The 19,554-nt window shown below is 39.5% G+C and overlaps 1 protein-coding gene across 1 annotated transcript in view; it reads right to left on the bottom strand.

Moving 5' to 3' along the window:
• Positions 1 to 19,554, bottom strand: part of LOC121909612 (seizure protein 6 homolog) — an 88,622-nt gene that overhangs the window by 24,675 nt on the left and 44,393 nt on the right. Inside the window, exons 2-3 of the mRNA XM_042430121.1 lie at positions 17,028 to 17,780; positions 16,456 to 16,577 (exon numbers count right to left, since the gene is read on the bottom strand). Of these exons, the coding sequence (XP_042286055.1) occupies positions 16,456 to 16,577; positions 17,028 to 17,780 (875 nt within the window). The remainder of the gene's footprint in view (positions 1 to 16,455; positions 16,578 to 17,027; positions 17,781 to 19,554) is intronic.

Raw genomic sequence — 19,554 nt, 5'->3', positions numbered from 1 at the left:
TTCACTGGAGGGGCACTTCACCATTTTTTCCTCCCATACAGTGCACCATTAAGGGCACTTTTTTTCATTGAAAGGGCACCCAATTCTGCTCTTCAGTATGTTAGACTTAAGGGAACCCTAAATTGCACTTTTCCCCCTTTTTTCCCCCTTTTTATTCACTAGAAGGACTCCTATATAGAACCTCCAGCTCACCCCATCACTATGGCAACTCATAGAGCACTGCATTGCATCCTCTTCATTTAAAGTGCACATCATGTTTTCTTGCTTTTGGGGTACCATATTTTATACTGTGGGGGCACCTGTGAGGGGACTTCAGGGGGCACCTGTGAGGGGACTTTATCATATTGTGGGGGCACCTTAGAAGGCATTTTATCAGCTTGTGGGGACACCTTAGAGGGCACTTTATCCTACTGTGGGTGTGATTTTTGGACATGTTCTTACAGAACTCTGTGTGGAATGTTCTATGATGGTTTTGTCCCATTTGCTAAATTTATTATTTAATTTTGGTCCCCAAATTTCACTGCCATAGAGAATTATCAGTTCTAATAAGAATTGGAATTTTTTTAGCCAGATTTTAATTGAAATGTCAAATTTAATATTTCTTCTAATTGCATAGAAAGCTCTCCTTGCTTTGTCTCTCAGATCTTTCAAAGCCAAGTTGAAGCTTCCTGTGGAGCTTATGTTGAGGCCAAGGTATGTGTAGTTCTTTGTATAGTGTAATTTAGTGATATCCAAATAGAAATTGTGTGTGTTTTCCTTACATATGGACTGCTTCTGAAAGATCATATATTTTGTTTTTGTTTGGGTTTTTTTTTGGTTAACTGTCAGGGCCCAGGTCTGTAAGAATTCATGCAGGAGGTTAAGGTGCTGCTGTAGACCTTCTTTTGTTGGTGTCAGCAACACCAAGAAATCTGCATTTGGGAGATGCTTAATTTCTGTGTCATTCAGGGTGAGACCAAATGCAGTGGATTGATCTAATTGATATACAAATTCATTAATGTATAAATTGAAGAGGGTTGGACTTAGATTGTACCCCTGCCTCACCCCACAACCCTGGGAAAACAGGGCTGTTTGTTTGTCTCCTATTTTAACTGCACATTTACTATTTGTGTACATAGATTGTTTACATCATATGTTTTCCCTCAGTGCTACTGTTAAGTAGTCAATAGAAAAAGCCTCATGCCAGATGGAATTGAAGGCTTTCTTGAAATCAATAAAACATGCATGGGCCTTTTTCTTTCTTTTTGTCTAATTCTTGTTAAATTAGGGTGTGGAGGGTATAGATGTGGTCTGTTGTACGAAACCTTGGTAAGAATCCAATTTGGCATTTATTCAATACATTTTGGTTATTGATAAAACTGTCTTTTATTCATAATATTGCAAAAGGTTTTTCCCAGGTTACTATTCACACAGATTCCACAGTAATTGTTTGGGTCATATTTATTTCCATATTTATAAAATTGATGTTACTAGATCTTTATTCCATATGTCAGGAAAGGTGCCAACTGCTAGAATTCTATTAAAAAGTTTGAGTATAGCAAATTTATGGTCAGTGTATTCAATCATTTCATTTAAAATGCTGTTGACTCCACAGGCTTTTTAACTTTCAGGGATTGGATGCTGTCCATCTTGCTCTGTTATTGAAGCATCTAGAGGGTTTTGGTTGTCTTTAATTACTAATTCTAAAGTTTTCCACTTAGTGTGTATTTTGTTTTGGTCAATGTTCTTAATAATATTGCTGTATAATTCAGTAAAATAATTAATCCAAATGCTGACATTTTGTATTGCCAGTTGATTTTGTTTTGTTTTGTTTTGTTTTGTTTATATTTTTGCAATCATTGTAAAACCATTTGTTATTGTTTATTTGTTTTTGTTTTTGATTAGAGATTTTCAAATTTCAAAACAATGCAAATTTATCAGAAATTGCATTAATTTTTCCCATAGCACAGTTTACACCCTCATTATTATGGGGAAACATTTTAGAAAGAAAGAAATCAATTGAATATTGGATTGGATATTGGGATTTTCAAATGCCTTTTGGTAGCTCTCCATGCTGTCTGATTTCTATCTATATAAATGTGTGGTGTTGTACAGTTTACTGGGTTTAGAGGCCTCATGGTTGGTGTGTGCTCTCTTCAAAATGACAGTGATCTTACTGTGATCTGATAGTGGTGTGAATGCGTTGACTGTGAAAGCTCTGAGAGACATTGGGTCCAAATCTGTTATGTCATAGTCTACCGTGCTACTGCCAAGAGCTGAACTAAATGTGTAACAGCCCAGAGAGTCTCCTTGTAACCTACCATTGACTATGTACAGACCCAGCATGTGGCAGAGCTGTAGAAGCTGGATACCACTTGTGTTTGTAATTTTATCAAAATTCTGTCTAGGGGGTAATTCAGGGAGAGAAAAGAGGGTTCCACCAGGTGTTTCTCTCCCTGGATGGGATGTTTCAGCCAGCAATGAAATTCATATCATGTTCTGAAAGCTAATGCTGTCATAGGTAGTGGGCTCAGGTCTCAGGTATGCCATGAGGCAGAAAAAGTGTTGCCCTCCATAGGCTGATGTCCCTGAAGTAATACGTGTGCAGGAGTGTTAGTGCAACCGCTTGGAAAAGCCAAGACAGTGGGCAGGATGAGCACATAGCACAACAGCAGCAGCAAAATGAATGTGGTCACGTTGACTAACTGTCACTCAGTCGAAGGGGAGCTGACAATGAGCACGGAGAGGTTAATGGACACTCTGAGACTGAGCTTAGAGGTGACTTCTTCTGGAATGATCCATGAGGTCAGCCACTTTGATTAATTTGATTTTTATCATAACCAGAATTAAACAACACTCGAGAGGTTTTCAGTCAAGCAACTGAGAACACAGCAGACAGTCAAACAGTACATCAAAAATGTCAAACAGCAGATATTCCTTTGCTTTTTGTGTTACAAAATCACAAAATCTTTATGCTGTTAACAAATATAAAAACTGTGCATATTGCCATTGTAGCTTAGGTGGTTACAAACAACAGCCAAACGGCAGCCTCAAACCAGTGTCACAGTGAGTAATAAAGAAATGTCACATTATTTTAGATCCCATGTTTTCTCAGTTTCTCAAGGGCAACAGCAATGACAAAGCCTTAGGCACAGTTCTTTTTTTGATTTCTGCCTTTTTTGTCTCAGTTAATATGGAGGGCTTGAATGCTTTGGAAATTGGGTTACTTCGGGTGAGCATACTTGCTCTTATTACAACCTCATATTTTACCCCACAGTGCAGCACAATAACTCCTCCAATTTGATATTCATATTCAAATATTCAAGAAATAAGACTGACAATGTGGAATTGCAATTTCAGTGACCATGGGTTTAATTTGATAGTCTGATAAATTTAGAAAATGCAAACCTTGGAGAATCTACTCTAAATTACATCTATAATTGACTGTATTGTGATTTATTGTTTGTATTGTAGTCTTGTATTTTCAAGGAACAGGGAATTTAGAAAATGTGTAATTTGCTATTTCATCCTGGCATTTCTAACCCTACAGTGACATAGGCACGTTAAATATTTAATTTAAAACTATAAGTTCCTTTATCTCTCAGTTTCCATCAGGAATTATTTCCCTGTTATGTGTTTCTGTTATTAAGCTGATGGATGAGAGATGGCTGATATTTTAGTCAACCATTGCTTCAAAAAACACCTGATGAAAAGTATCTGTAGTATCCTTGCTCAGTTCACCAATTCCTGTAGCCAGTTGCTGCAAGGTTGGCAGTCTTTCATAATTCAAAAATATGTGCTCTGCAATGGTTGCAATGTAGTACTGAAGAACTTCAACAAAAGCTATTGAACATCACACTTTAAAAGAACAGTCTACTGTCCTGACACCCATCTGACAAGACATCTTTCTTTTGTAACAAAGCAGTAACAAATGACTAAACACATTGCAAATGTAAACTGGTTGAGAATTTCTTCTGTTTTCATTCATCCAAAATGAAATCATGGCAAGTTAAAAATTATTTGTACACATATCCACATCTGCACATGTTTCTGTCACTATCAAAGTAAGGATCATCTACTTTCAACATAAATATTAATCAATGACAATATTTTTCTACCCTCATTTAATCCATCAATACTAAATAATATCCACAAAGCCATGATGTCTTCTTCATATATAGGTGACACACGGTTAAATGTTCCATAGCAATCCAATACCTTTCAGTCAAATAACAGTCTTTTTTTAATTCAAGAAAATCTTTAAATGTAGGTAATTTTTATGTCCTAATTTACATTTAGTTGTACATGCTTTTGTTTTTCTCACCTGGACTACTATAATGCACTTTGATTCAGTTCACCAGTTCCAATTGGTACAGAATGCTGCTGCTTGAATTATAACTGGCGTCAAGAGATAAGAACATATTGTGCAAGCTAACTGCCTTGCTTCAAAATATATTACTGATTTGCTGACTCCTTACATGCCTGTGAGCTCCCTTAGATCAATGGATGGAGCTCTGCTTGTTATTCCTAGGACTCAGCTCGTAACCAAGGGTGACCAGGTCTGTGCAGTAGACCTTTTTCACCTCAGACATTTTGACATACTAAAGCAGGAAACGAACAGGTGCAATTAATACCATTAATGATGGCTGAATCCAATTTAGTATTTCCAAATCCATGGCCCTGGTATAGTGTATGATGGTTCACCAGTACAGTGTGGCTTCCTCAGACACTGAGCCATCATTGATGTTATCAGTTCCACCTGTGCTTGGGTGCTTTTCCTGCTATGACAAGTCAAAAACTCTGCTCTTAAAATGGTCTGTTAAAACCCACAGACTTTTGAACACTGCCTATTGACATGAGACAGACTACATCTATCACTACTTCTAAATCACTTATGAAAACCTTCTTTCATAAGAAAGCCTTTGTGAATATTTAATGTTTAATCTGGTTGCGTTTGAGTCCTTTTGATTATTAATATGACTATATGATGACGATGATGATAATATGACTATATTTAATTTTGTCTTTTTTTTGTCTGTTACATGTTTTTATTCTTTGTAACTTTGTTACTACTTATTATTTATTTGTCAAATCAGACTGTTTTCTTGACTGTTTTACTGCAACATCTTGGGAGAAAGTTGCACTATTACTGTAGGTGATGGAAAAACACATTTTTGATAATTTTCCATCAATCATATTCTTACAGTCATATTCAGTGAGGTTTTGATTATTATATTCATAATCAATGCAGATTGCAGACAAAACTAGTGTAATTACACCAACGTTGAACAGTAGTAGTGTTTATAGTTTATTTATTATAGGCATAACACCTGACTGCACAGATGTTATGTCTCATGTATGGTACACACTGTGATACTGCAACAATTTCATTAACTTCAATCATTTTCAGTGAGGTAAAACAGGTTGTGAGTCTGTGACCACTTGGTTTACATATACCTGGGAGGCTTATGAAGGACAGGGTAAGCAGATAGTGGACAGTGAACATTTGGACTGATAGATAGTTTGGCCCCAGAGGGCCCTATCATCTGTCATCCACCCTGGGACCTGTCACTGCAGCCAGCAACAGCTGTCCTGCCTCAATTATGAATCATTGGCCATGTCAGGAGACATCATTACCTTATCTTCACTAGTACTGCAGCCAAATGCCTAGAGGGACTGCTTTCACGCTGTCTCTCTCACTCACTCACTCACACACACATGTACGTGCATATGTGTGTGTGTGTGTGTGTGTGTGTGTGTGTGTGTGTGTGTGTGTGTGTGTGTGTGTATGTGTGTGCGTGTGTGTGTGTGTGTTTGTGTGTGTGTGTGGTCCAGGTATTCCTCATGTTGCGGGGACGTAAATCTGTTTACACAGCAATGTTGTGGGGAATCGCCACTCTTATGGGGACAAAAAGTAAGACCCTTTAACATAAATCATTAGTTTTATGGTGAAGACTTGGTTTAAAGTGATGGAAACACAACTATGTGTGTATGTGTATGTGTTTGTCTGTGTGTGTGTGTGTTTGTCTGTGTGTGCATGTGTGTGCACATGTATACACATGTATGTTCAAGAAATGTAAGACTTTCCTGTGAGTAGGTGCTCTTTCACTTCAAGTGTGTTCCAATAAAATATTTCCTATGCCCAGTCAAAATGAGAAGAGAGGACAGAGGGTCATCTCTCTCCTCTAGCCACTGTCTTTTCAATCAAACCACTACAACAAACAGACCATCCTGCAAGGCCAAAGTACAATTGACAGGCCTGGCACTGCACTCGGAATAGAAAACATGGAGGAAAATCTCTAAAATAAACGTTTCAAAGCAAGACAATATTTGCAGGATTGAATGCCTTGATCTTGCTGTGTTTGCCATGACCTTTGTAGAACCGGGAGCTAGCAGTGTGCTGCAGTGTTAAACTATGAGAGTGAACAGTAAGCAGAGGTGAAGATCCATATTATCACATCCAAACAGAAAGCAGCCTGCCATTGCTTTTAATCTGTGACTAGTCACATTTCAGAGGGAAACATGGTACTTTTTACGCCACTGTATTTACCTGACAGCTACTAACTAGTGACTTTGCAGATTAAGATTTTATACACAAAACATATGATCAATTTATAAAATACGATGTTTTATTATAGATTTAAACTACCCAATATTTTAGTAAATTGTTAAAACTATAGCTCCACCTTCATCAGCTATGACAGTAAATGCTGTTTACACATTAATGCATCAGTAATGATATCCCACAATATATAAAATTTAACACTGACAGTGACCTTTCTGTAGTAGAGTACTTGTAATTTTAATACTTTCTAGTACATTTTGCTGATATACTTTTGTAGTTTTAGTTAAGAGAGCTTTTCAAGGTAGGACTAGTAATTTGACATTGTAGTAGTGTTACTTTTACTTCCAGTAAGTAAAGGATCTGAGTTGTTCTTCCACCACTGCACATAATAGATCAACTAAATAGGCTCATCTGTATCATGCAATTAGGGGATTGCTGTCTGCTTTAAAAACTAAAGAAATACTATATATCTGAAAATGCTACTTGGACAAGAAAAACTATTTCTCCTGGTGCTTTAAAATAAACAATTTGTCAAACAAATTAGACTTTTACGCATGGCGTGTAATCTTTACTTACTCATTTATTAATTTATCTGTGAGCACGCAGTATGAGTTAACTGTCCAGAGAGGCTGGCTCTCACTGATAACTCACTGTTGAAAACATCTGGTGGTGCTCTGCAATGAACATTTACACTGACTCACAGGAGCCATTGCTGATGCTGAAATGAGTAGTTTGTAATCAAAATGATCCCACTATACATGGAAATCAAATGACCCTGCTGCTGGGGGCAATAAATCAACAGCCATTGGACTTGCCAGCTGCAGTGCCATTACTATGATAAAAGCCACTGGCCTATACGGTGGAGCACACTGTTAGTGCACCTACCTCATCTCCCCCTATCTAAGGCTCATGTTTCTAAATCATAGTGTGAATAAGCTTGGTTCACCCAGTTGGTGTTTTTGTGTATCTCCTGATAAATTCATACAAAAACAGACTTATTCCAGTGCTCATTATATGAAAAACGTTATCTTAATTGAACATTCACCTCTATATAAAAACAGCCAAGGCCATTTCCTGTTTGCCCTGCTGTCTAAAACAATGGATCCTTACCAATCAGCAAAAGCTGAATCTTAATGAGAATGTGCTGGAGCCAGTGGCTGAATACAATACTAACTTGCTCATTGTCACTAATTTCACATTTAAGCTTGCCCATTTTATGCTCCTGGGATCACCAAATGCAACCACCATATAGTGACCATTGTCTCAAATATTATATTTTTTTTATCTTTCAGAAGCTTCTCTGTGGACAAGGAAGCAGCCATTAAGACCGCCTGCATTTGAAACACTTTCATGAGATGAGATTCTTGCTTCCTGATAAATCTGCTTCACTTTTCGATGTGCCTCTCGGCCCTTGACATCTCAGTTTATTTGCAGCAGTGTGCAGTTTTGCATAGATTTAAATTCATGCATTGCTGATTATTCTTCGGATTTTCTTGCATGCATCTTAACTCTCCTGTCTTCATCATGACACTGAAAGAGTTGGAGAGAACATAGCCCACTGCCAGACAGAGTCTTCTCCCCTTATGACAGCTAGCTGGGTGGAGGAGCAATTAGTGTCACCTGAAAGCATTCCTCTTGGGATGGCTGGGCCCCATGAAAACTCATCTCAGCAAAGCCCTGACACCCTTTAAAAAGCTCATCAAGATCAAACTGGCCTTCTTTATGTCCTGCCTTGCTCCCCCAAGGCACAACATGATGAAGGCTTCCTTCTGCCTCATCTCAAGTTGATTAAAGGCAGCAATCCTGTCTTGGCCTCCATTACTCAGTCAGGCTCATTTTCTCTGCAACATATCTGCCACGTGTTTTCGCGCTGCTGGGGACCAGAGTTACAGAATGGACAAAACATGTGCATTGCCTTGTTAAAGCACCAATTTTATTATGTCAGCGGTGAGGAGGAAGGCGTGACTGTATTCTAAAGAGACACTCTTAGTGTTACAAAAATGTCAGAAGTGGAAACTTTGTAGCAGTTCTTTGTGGCCCTTTCATCAGATGAGAGCACTAGCGTTCACTGAACACCAACAAAACAAATCTAATTCCCTCCCTCATCAGCCACACTCAGCCAGGGTCAATGCCGTGTGCATTTTGCTTCTTTTGTAAGAAATACTGGAATTAAAATGATAGTACAAAGATCAATACAGCAATTCACCCGGCACTGAGAGGACACTGTGTGTCAAGTATTGGTGCTGCTTATTAACATGACTATTGATTGGAGTTAGAAGAGCATGGTCGCTGAGGCAGCATCAAGTACCAATTGCTAACCCTCAAGCCGAGGTTAGATATAAACACTTGGCATGCTCTGTAACATCTCAATCCTTTAACAGGCATTTCACTGATGATACACCTCAGCAGTACTTTGTGCTCATTTTAGGAGTAATTAACTACAACATACAGGCTTGAGCTCATTAGATGTTTTGGATGTTCTTAAGATTTATTTTTGCTTTGTTTGGAATTGTCCAAAACAATATTCACTCATTTGAGCATGAAAAACTTGGAAACTATAATTTTCCCCACTGAGACTTGAGGCCTTTGTTGGATATTTATAAGCTAATTAACTAAAACAACAAAAAGCTTTGTGTATTCTTTCACTTTTACATTTTATAACTCACCATAAAGCAAAGCTAAAAGACTACTTCAGATGCAGTATTCTACCGTCTCTGTTACTATATTATGTTTCCTTATTATTGAAATCCTGCTTGAACATTTAACTGTCACCCACTGTTTTAACCAGCACTATCAGAAGAATAAAATACAATATTGATTAGAAAAAGAAATCACATAACAAGTGTTAATTTGTTCCTGTGTTTTGTTAATTAAAGGTTCACCACAGGAACTGAAGCTGATTGAGACAGGGTAGAGGAGCTAGACAAATAGAAAAACTGATAAATGACATAAGGATGAAAATAGAAAAAAAGGAAAAAAGAGAGGGTGAAAGAGTTGGGAAAGGGATGGAGAAGAGAAAAAAAATTAGATATACAGTGTTGACCTCAAAATCCTTCTCCACCATCTTTTTGAATGATGCTGCTTTAAACCTGTCAGAAAATGGAAACACTCTCCCAATCAGCCTTTGTGGCAGAGGGAGAAATTGGCCACGTCTGGGCTCCTAACCCCTGAAATGTATCAAACGCTCTCAGTCCTTCCCACACAATGCATTCTCTTTTTGCAAGAGTGCAGGATGTGGCCCCCATGAAACAGAGCTGGGACAACCTGTGCAGATCCTCAGATGGTAACTCCTTCAGACCCAGGCAGGTAGATCAGTGAGCGGAGGAGACAGAGAAATCAGAGTGGGACAGATGGCCTGGAAAGAGCTGATAGCTAGCTAACCCACCGGATTTATTTGATCAAATAAAAAAAGCTCCAAAACCTCCATCTGTCCTCTAAAACAGTATTACAAAAGTGACTGTGCAGAGAGGGAGAGACAGATATGGAGAACATAAATAAGATGTGCTTAAGATATCAAAAATTAACTGGTGAAAATTTCATTTCCACATGTATTTATACAGCAGAAAGTGGAGCTAACTTAGAAGACCCACATGTGAAAATAAGATCCACATCCCATCAAGGCTAATTCATAGATAGATATGAGTCTCTGAAATTATGGATGAGAAATTGAGCGACATAGCTGTTTTGACATGCTCATGAAATAAAAAAATTAGTTCTGGATATGAGTAATAATTAATCACATCCATCTTAAGTATATAGTGATATTGATTTGTTATATAAACCTACCTACAGTATGTCAAGGACATGAAAACTGAAGATACTGAACCCTGAAATAAAGCCCTCCTCCATATAACACTGACATGCTCAATCTTTAAAGCTATACATCATTGCAGATCTTAATGTAATAGCAAGCAATGTCATACAAAAATCAATATTTTGTATCTTAACTGATAACTCATAGTTTGCACTTTGCCTGTTAAATAGTTGAGTTACTATTACATGAAATTCCTCTATTTTTTAAATTGTATTCAAAAGCACAGAACATTTTTGAAAAAATTATAGTATCATAGTATTAACTACAAACTATATACTATAGTGTTTATTACACTATTGTTTTTTCTTGGCCCTGAACGTTGGTGTTACATCAGCCTCCTAATATTTGTGCAGTTATTCTGCAAATAAATCGTAATGTGGCCAGAATCACCAGATGGGGCAATGCATTATATGCTGTTAGCTGTGGCCGAGGGGTTGAACAGTCAGGCTGAGGGCAATAAATTCTCCTGATACGTTTTTCATCCTCCCTCTCCTGCAAGCTGCCAGACTGCTGAAAGGAGTATCGACTAAGCACAGAAAAGGTCTGATCTTCCTTATTTATTCCCCACCAATCTCAGTGATATTTGTGAATGCTTGCGGTGGAGATCAGAGGGCTCTTGGGGAATCACAGACACTGCCTTCCTATATATATTATTTTTTACAGAACCACAGGTAGAGTACACCAATGTTAATATTTATTATAAAGTCACCGCATCTGTCCTTCAGATTTTTACTTTCACCTAATTTCCCTCTTTCACTGTTGCAAACTGCTGTTCTGTCAGCTATAACGATCACTCCCTTCCATACGATTAGACAGCTGCCAAAACAAGTACATGCACTTCAACCATGATGTCCCTCCTATGACTCCTCTGCTCTGAAGTGTGGAGCATAATTCCACCATTCCACCGCAGGCTGACATGCAGGAGGCACGGTGTATGCTCGCTGACCAGATACTGTGTGTGGAGCGGACAAACCTGGACTCTTTCGTTATTGTCCTTGGCGACTTTATCAAAAGGAATCTCAGCCATGAACTCCCTCAATACCGTGAGCTGATTAAATTCCCGACCAGAGAGGAGAACACTTTAGATCACTGTTTTACTACAATCAACAGTGCATATCATGCCTTCACCCGTGCTGCACTGGGACACTGACCACATCATAGTGTACCTGATTCCTGCAGAAATTAAACTTCTCTAAACCTGTTATGAGGACATCTAAGAAGTGGACCTGTGAAATTATGGAGGATCTTCACAAGTGCTTGGACTGTACTGACTGGGATATTTGCAGGACTGCCACCACCAGTCTGGGTGAGTACTCAGAGGTTGAAGTCATACATCAGCTTCTGTGAGGACAGCTGTGTACCATCACGCTGTGTATCACACCAGGGTTAGTTGCAACAATGACAAACCCTGGTTTACAGCTAAACTTAGACAGCCAAGGTGGGAAAAGGAGGAAGTGCTTAGGAGAGGGGAGTCAACCAGAGTCAACTTTTGGAGAAACGCAATCCAACATCACTGCAGCTGAAGGCTGCGGTGGCCAATCACAGCTGGAGATCACCAACCTCAGATCACAGATCATCAACTTCAAACTGAAAGTCCCCCACTCTCCTAACAACTCACACCTGTCCAACAACCTGAATCAGTTCTACTCTCAATTTGAAAGACAAAAGGACAGTCCTAACACATCCCTCCTGACTCCAGCAATCATCTCCAGTTCTCCCTCCTCACCACCTCAGATCCATCACAGACCCACTCCTGGACCCCCTGCAACAGGCCCCTGCCAACAGGTCAGTGGACAATACACTAAATATGGCCCTCCACTTCATTCTCCAGCACCTGGACTCTGCAGAAACCTACGCCAGGATCCTGTTTGTGGATTTCAGCTCTGCCTTTAACACAATCATCCCAGCTCTGCTGTAGGACAAGCTATCCCAGCTGCACATTCCTGACTCCACCTGCAGGTGGATCACCAACTTCCTGTCTGACAGGAAGCAGCACGTGATGTTAGGAAAACATGTCTTCAACTCCCGGACCATCAGCACTGGTTCCCCTCAAGGCTGCATCCTTTCCCCTCTACTCTTCTCCCTGTATACAAACAGCTGCACCTCCAGTCACCAGTTAGTCAAGCTCCTTAAATTTGCAGACGACACCACTCTCATTGGGTTCATTTCTGGTGGTGAGTCCACCTACAGGTGGGAGGTTGACCATCTGGTGTCCTGGTGTGGCCAAAACAATTTGGAGCTCAATGCTCTAAAGACAGTGGAGATGATTGTGAACTTTAGAAAGAACCCAGCCCCTCCTGCCCCCATCATCCCGTGTGACTCCCCAGTCGACACAAGTGGGAGCTGAACATTAGCTCCCTCACCAAGAAGGCAGAGCAGAGGATGTGCTTCATGTTTTATTATTATAATATTATTATTATTTATTTCAGTTCAAGCTGCCAAAGCCAATGGTGGTGCACTTCTACACTGCCATCAATGAATCCATCCTCACTTCCTCCATCACCATCTGGTACGCTGCTGCCACTGCCAAGGACAAGGGCAGACTGCAGTGTGTCATTTGCTCTGCTGAGAGGGTGAGAGGGCTGCAACCAATGTCTGCACATCATATCACATCTAACACGGCATGCCACATTAATGCAATTATTTGTATTCTTTGTATTATTAGACTTGCACATTACACATACTGTTTATACTGTGAACATTTGCACATTCCCAGTCAATATCTTGTACATTATATTTTTTAAAGTCTACAGCTTTCTTCACATAGAACATATTTTTTATTCATCCTTTATCATAAAATTGTATTCATATATTTATACACCTGTCTTTTGTGGCAATTGTATTTTTCTCACTTTGTATAGATACTTGTTTTTTCTCGTACCTTCTATTTTTTTATTGTTATGCACCACAACACCAAGACAAATTCCTTGTATGTGAAAACTTATTTGGCAATAAATCTGATTCTGATAAGCATTTTCCCACATGATAATGTTTGGCACAGTTAAGGGTATCAAAACCCAGCTGATCAAAGTGAATATTTGAAATATTTGCGTATACATCAAGATATATATTTTTGTTTTTATAACAAATAACAGAAAAAAACAATCTGCAAAACTGTGCATAATCTGTCCAGAGAAATGAGTGGGGGAAGGTCTGTGATCCCACCAGAGATCATTGAGTGAAGATGGCAAATAAGCTAATCAGAAAATGGAAGCAATTAATTTACTCACTACAACAACCATTCATGTCATCTCTCTTTTATTATTGGATATTGTGATTAAAAGGAGATTAGTATTGTCAAGACAACATACGTGAAACATGATGAAAATTAGGACTCTCAATATGGAAGGACAGAGCATTGATCTGAGCTGTTTAATAGATCTATTTGGATTGTTTTCTGCTGTTTATGTGTCTAAATCCACTGCAATTCAAAGAAGTTAGTTGGTCATTAAAGGATCTCTTGCTACTGTTAACTAAGGACTGTTTTATAATATACCCATTTAGCAAGTACAATGTTCATAATGTGAATTCTGATCATATTATCTTTAAAATACCCTGCAAACAAGTCTCTGTATATACACAGGGTGGCCTGCAGAAAATTTTTAAAAAGACAAGGAAGAAAAAAGTCGTTATAAAATGTATGTTAGAATGTGCCTTGTAGATTAGTTCATTACCAGCTGTCCAATGGCACGTTGAGTCCCTGGACTGGAGAACCATATGTGCAGAAAAATTACAATTTGACATATCAGAGTTGTCATCTGTTCTTGTGTTCCATCTCCAATACAGTACGGTACTTGTTTCCATGCTGGTGAAAGAATCAATCTAACAATTCAAAAAAATTAAAAAATAGAATAAAAAACACTACAAAGGGTAGAGGCTTCCAGGGTCAGTGCCTGGTGGTGTCAATATAACCACAATGTGCCTGCAGTTCAAATCCTGCTGGGGATCTTTGTTGCATTTTCTTATCTTCTATTCATGTTTCCTGTCACTCTCTGCTGTGAACTGAGGAAAAATGCCAAAAAAAAGGATTATAAAGTGTGGCTGTCCAACACACCACACAGTGTGTGTAGATACAGGACAGAGAATGTTAACCAGGTTGGAGCAAAGACAAGGTGCAGCAGCTCATTGTCTAGACCATTAGTACTGAATCTTAGAGAAGTGTTTGAATTTTATTGCTGCTGCATTGCTTCATCTTTCAGACTTCAATTCCTGGTTTGGCTGTGTATTCCTGCATGCTTGTGTGTGAGTGTGTGTGTCCCAACACACATTTACATGAGTTAGATAAGTCTTGTCAAATGGGCAAATTCTATTTAGCAGCAGCTAAATGTCTGCCCTTCTTGTCCTTTGTGCTTCAAGAATTAAACACGGGTGAGTGAAGAGGTTTAAATTGTAAATAGTTGAGAACTAAAAATCATCTAGGTGTAAAAACGAAATGTAAGGTAAAAATTGTCCAACTTGCATAACAATTTCTGAGCACACTGCTACTCCCTCCACAAGTCTACTTTGTGATCTCTTCCATTCCTTTAAAACCTTGAGACCTGGATAGCCTCCAGGCAGAAGAGCTTCACACATTGCCGATCAGAAGGTGTGACACATGCTTGACTTCATTTTCTATCTTTCCATCTTCAGTTTATGTCTTTGCCAGAAACAGAGACCACAGCTTCATTCTCTTCAGCCGTGCCAAGCACTTGTCTGTATAGTTTGCCATCAGATCACTATCAGTTTAGCAGTAGGAGGTTGGGAGACAGTGGCCCCATTTGTTCACATGGAGGTGCTGAAGCGCATGGCTTGCCTCAGTATTTTTTTTTATCAGACATGGTAGATGTAAGAGGATAAAATGTCAGTATGTTCTGGCTTTCTACCCTTGCAGTCTTTAAAGTATGCTATGAAATGTTCTGCCAAATGCACTGGAGAACCTGTAGAAGTAGAGATCTAATACGTCAAATGTGCTCAAATGCATGCACTTTTGTGTGTGTGTGTGTGTGTGTGTGTGTGTGTGTGTGTGTGTGTGTGTGTGTGTGTGTGTGTGTGTGTGCGTGTGCACATGTGCAGGTAAGTGTGCCTGTGTTTGTAAGTGGTTGAAGATTTACTTAAGTTACCCGGAGGAAGCTTTCAGAGAAAAACACACTCTCAAACATATACTCTGTCAAGACTTATCTTAGCCCTCCAGAGGCAACAAGACAAAGCTCACACATTTTAAAGTCTCCAGTGGTAAATGAGGCGTTTGAGGAATTGCAAATGCCAAGGAACGCACACACACTGACAGTTAATTTTTATAACCTTTTGTGAAAAGACTTACCGAGCAAACATTCAACCTGAGACAGACCCCGTCCCTTGTGCCCCCATCCACCCACTCACCCCAGCAATTTCCTGCCTGTCTATCTCCATCAACCCACACAAGAGCAGTGAATACTCTTAGCAGCTATGACTAAGACCAAAATATGTCAGTGCTCTTCATTGTTTGAATGAAACCTTTTTTTTGCAACATTATTTAACTTTAATTTTAAAAAATCAAACATCACAGTTCATAGTACAACATAATTTGTATATATTATAATTGCTATAGTCAATATTTTATAATAACAATGCTTGACATTACTTGTAAAGTAAGCTGTTGGTAGCTTCATAGCGTCTTTCAGCTTATTGTTTTGGTTTTATGGCCCATTACTTCAATGTTTTGGTTGACTCTCACTACTATCATCAGCATAGTTTCCCACTGAACACTACCTGCGCAGCACCAACCTACAGACAGAAAAAGTCAACAATCCACTGGTGAACATAGTGGAGCATTTAGCAGCTAAAGAGCCTGATTATCCCTTATGGGCTGGTGGAGACCAACACAGAGCTACGAGGAGAGTGAATATATGTATTGTATGTGTATTATGTACATCAGAAAGCCAGAAACATCCATATTAAGGCTAAATGTTGCTCTATATTTGCTGGATGTGTAAATATGTAAGCAACTTTTTTGTTGTGTTGTTTCTGCTGCCCCCCGCCTGGGGGTATTTGACAGTGCAATTTTGAACTGAGTCACTTTATCACACATTGCATTCTGTAGTTTCAAATGACTTATAACAACATCATTGTGAGCACTGACCTGAACCTCAATGCCATATCCCAGGTAGACAGTAATCAAGTAGTTACACTCCGCCCCAGAGTCAGGTTGCTGCAGGATTTCGACGTTACCCTCAGGGTCAGTGAAATTCAGACTGCATGGCTCTGTAGGAGACAGTAAAAAGACAAGTGATTCCCTTTTTCCCGGACCACTGATCTATCTGACAGCCCACCTGTGTCTCCATGGCCTTGTAACCCTCTAACTATCTCTGCAGATTTCCTCTCCATACTGCTCATCTGGGCCTTTAGCCCTCCGTGGCCAGTGGAAAGGACGGGCAGGACACATCAGGGAAAATCAGATTGTTTTTGACACATGAGCAACTCTGTTATCCCTGGTGGAGAGATGAATAGCTGTGTGCAGCATGCAAAATGAACAGCAGTGATGCTGATGACCTGATGCTTAATTTTCTTGCCCTCTGGGATCCACGTATTAAAACTTAGGGGGGAGATATTCTCAATTTTGAATTCCCAGTGGGGGGAAAAAGTTATTATGTTGCTGCTTTTATTTCACAAAATCATTTGAACATTCATCTTTGAAAGTCAGAGAAAACATACCTGATGTTTGCATGGTGGTGATGGTGGTAGTTGTGATAACGGTTGATGTTGTAGTGGTACCTTTTACTTGGGAAACTGAGGTTTGATTGGGGAGAAGATGATCAGGGCTGGTTTTGTTTTTCAGTGTTGTTTCCCTTGCTTCCCCTTTCTCCATCCTCATCGCGGAGGGTGCAAGGGTGGCCTCTACAGGAAAAGCACTCCAACTCCGAGACTGACTTCTCTGCAAGGATGAGGAGGCCACTGGGATATTTTCAGTGAATGAACCTCTATTATTTGGTGTCACTTGAGTTGTGAGGGAGTCTGTGGTTGCCTCTACCTTGTCTAACGCCACGGTCTTTCGGGGGAAAGATGTGGACGGCCTTGGTGTTGTGGGAGAGAATGTGGTCAGTGGGGAGGTTGCAGCTGCAGTGGCAGTAGTGGCAATGTCTGAGAAGGCTGGGGCATCCTCATGGGGCACTAGCTGAGTGACTGGGTCCCCTGCATCTGAAGCAGACACAGAGCCTGGCATGGTGGGATATGCAGCCACAGAGCCATCCCTTCTGAAAAAGTGCTGGTCCCCCTGGAAGTCCCTTGTAAGAAGGTGCTCATGAAACAGCAGGCCCTTGAGGACAGGCCGGTGGTTGGGGCTGTTCATAGGTGAGGCAGTGGTGACCGAGTGGACTTCGCTCTCTGTGTCCTGTGTTGAAGAGTGTGTGAAGAGATCCCTGTCTGGGTCCAGTGTCCTCTTATTGATGCCGTTACTTTCCTGTGGACCTGAGAGTGAAGGAATAAAGATAATATGGTTATGTTAAGCAAAATATTACGGGCCAGTAAGCTACAAAAGCAAAGTACAATACACAAGAGCAGTATGTCTTTTTGACAGATTCATTATTGAATCATCAAGGCTGCCAGACGATAATCTACCAAAATTACACCTAATGAGGTGAGGCGCTGTCCTCTTGTATAATTCTTCCCCACATATTTTGTTGCTATTTTAATCAGTTCATTATGTGTGTGTGTGTGTGTGTGTGTGTGTGTGTGTGTGTGTGTGTGTGTGTGTGTGTGTATGTGGCTTTAGGGGTAGGGATAGTGGCATAGTAAGTATAATCCTTTATACTTTCCCTTATAGAAGCTTTAGTGATAGCACAAAAATCTAATGGGTTGGCATATGTAGGTCACCACAAATAAAGCACAGTATGATATGATAGTAGTAAGAACACATATATGTATATCATATCTTCTAGTGCATCTTCGGTGGTTAAAATCAGAATATGAGGTTTTCTTTCTGTACTTGACAAGCTATATTCTACATTTAAGTTAAATTAGATTAGTACATGGTGAGTAGCAGCTTGCAGAAAGCCAGTTTATTATCAAAGACGAATTCCACAATCACACCCCGCAGGCAGTGGAATCTCAGAGCGGAGAAACACTGAGCAGAAATAGTCTAGTTACTTGTAGGATAAAAAGGTTTAAAGGCACATATTTTTCTAAGGCCTCCTTCTGTGGGCTACTATTCTTATTCCCTGGATTTTGCAACCTCACCAAGACACACAGACACCACTCAAACACAGTGCAGGCATTGTTAAAAGTTGCACAGGAAAAGCACTCAACCAGTGAATAGTCAGTAAACCACAATAAGACTGAAATGAGTAAAACACTAATATATACAGATTTAGAATGTTTAATAACTCAAGCAAACAAATGGATATATCCTGATGCTCTGGAAAGATGCTTAATGACACAAGTTTGAACATGAAGCTTTTACATGATATCCATTAGAGAGTAAAAGCAAAGTGAAAGATATTCTCTGCAGGTACTTTGCCATTTTAACATGGCCCCAACAATGACACTCCTAATCCATTTAAATGACATACTGAGCACCAATTTTGAAACAGTCATCTAAAGACAGAGTCTAATAACAAAATAACCAATAACCAACTTCAGACAGATGCACATACTTAATCTTTAATTGAACAACTTTCAAAAATAAAAAAAGGTAATACCACAAGTAGGAAGTAAACAATACAGACCTGATTATTAAATTAAAGACTGAAAAGATTAAAGCAGCACATGTTAGCTAAGCTTGTCTTTGTGACACCTGTCAGCCTAAATCACTGCACAATAAAATCAGTTAAAGGAGCCACGCACTTCCCTTTAAGTGAGACAGTAAAGATTTGCTTTTAGTTTTAGCTACAGAAGGTTCTTCACCTATAAGTGACTAACAGTACAGCGCAATATAAAACTCTGTCATTATCTATCACCTCTATATCAGTTTAAACACCAGTGTATCTTTTAACAGCTTGAGAAGGACAGTGTAAATGTTTTTAGTAGCCAAATGATTTCACTGTGAGTCCAAAAGTGCCATATTTACCCCATTATCTGCTACATTTTCCCCACATCAGTTGCTTTGGGTGATGAATGGATGGCTCCAACCACTGCAAATCCTTAAATGCTCTGTAGTCAGTGTAAACATCAGCAAAGATTAACTTCTTTGCATGTCCTTACTGGCTTTGATGGGACAGTTATCCTGAAATGATCAAATATCTTC

Source organism: Thunnus maccoyii, chromosome 13 (assembly GCF_910596095.1).
Source record: "Thunnus maccoyii chromosome 13, fThuMac1.1, whole genome shotgun sequence".
Taxonomy (NCBI): domain Eukaryota; kingdom Metazoa; phylum Chordata; class Actinopteri; order Scombriformes; family Scombridae; genus Thunnus; species Thunnus maccoyii.
This window is presented reverse-complemented; position numbering and strand designations above follow the sequence as displayed.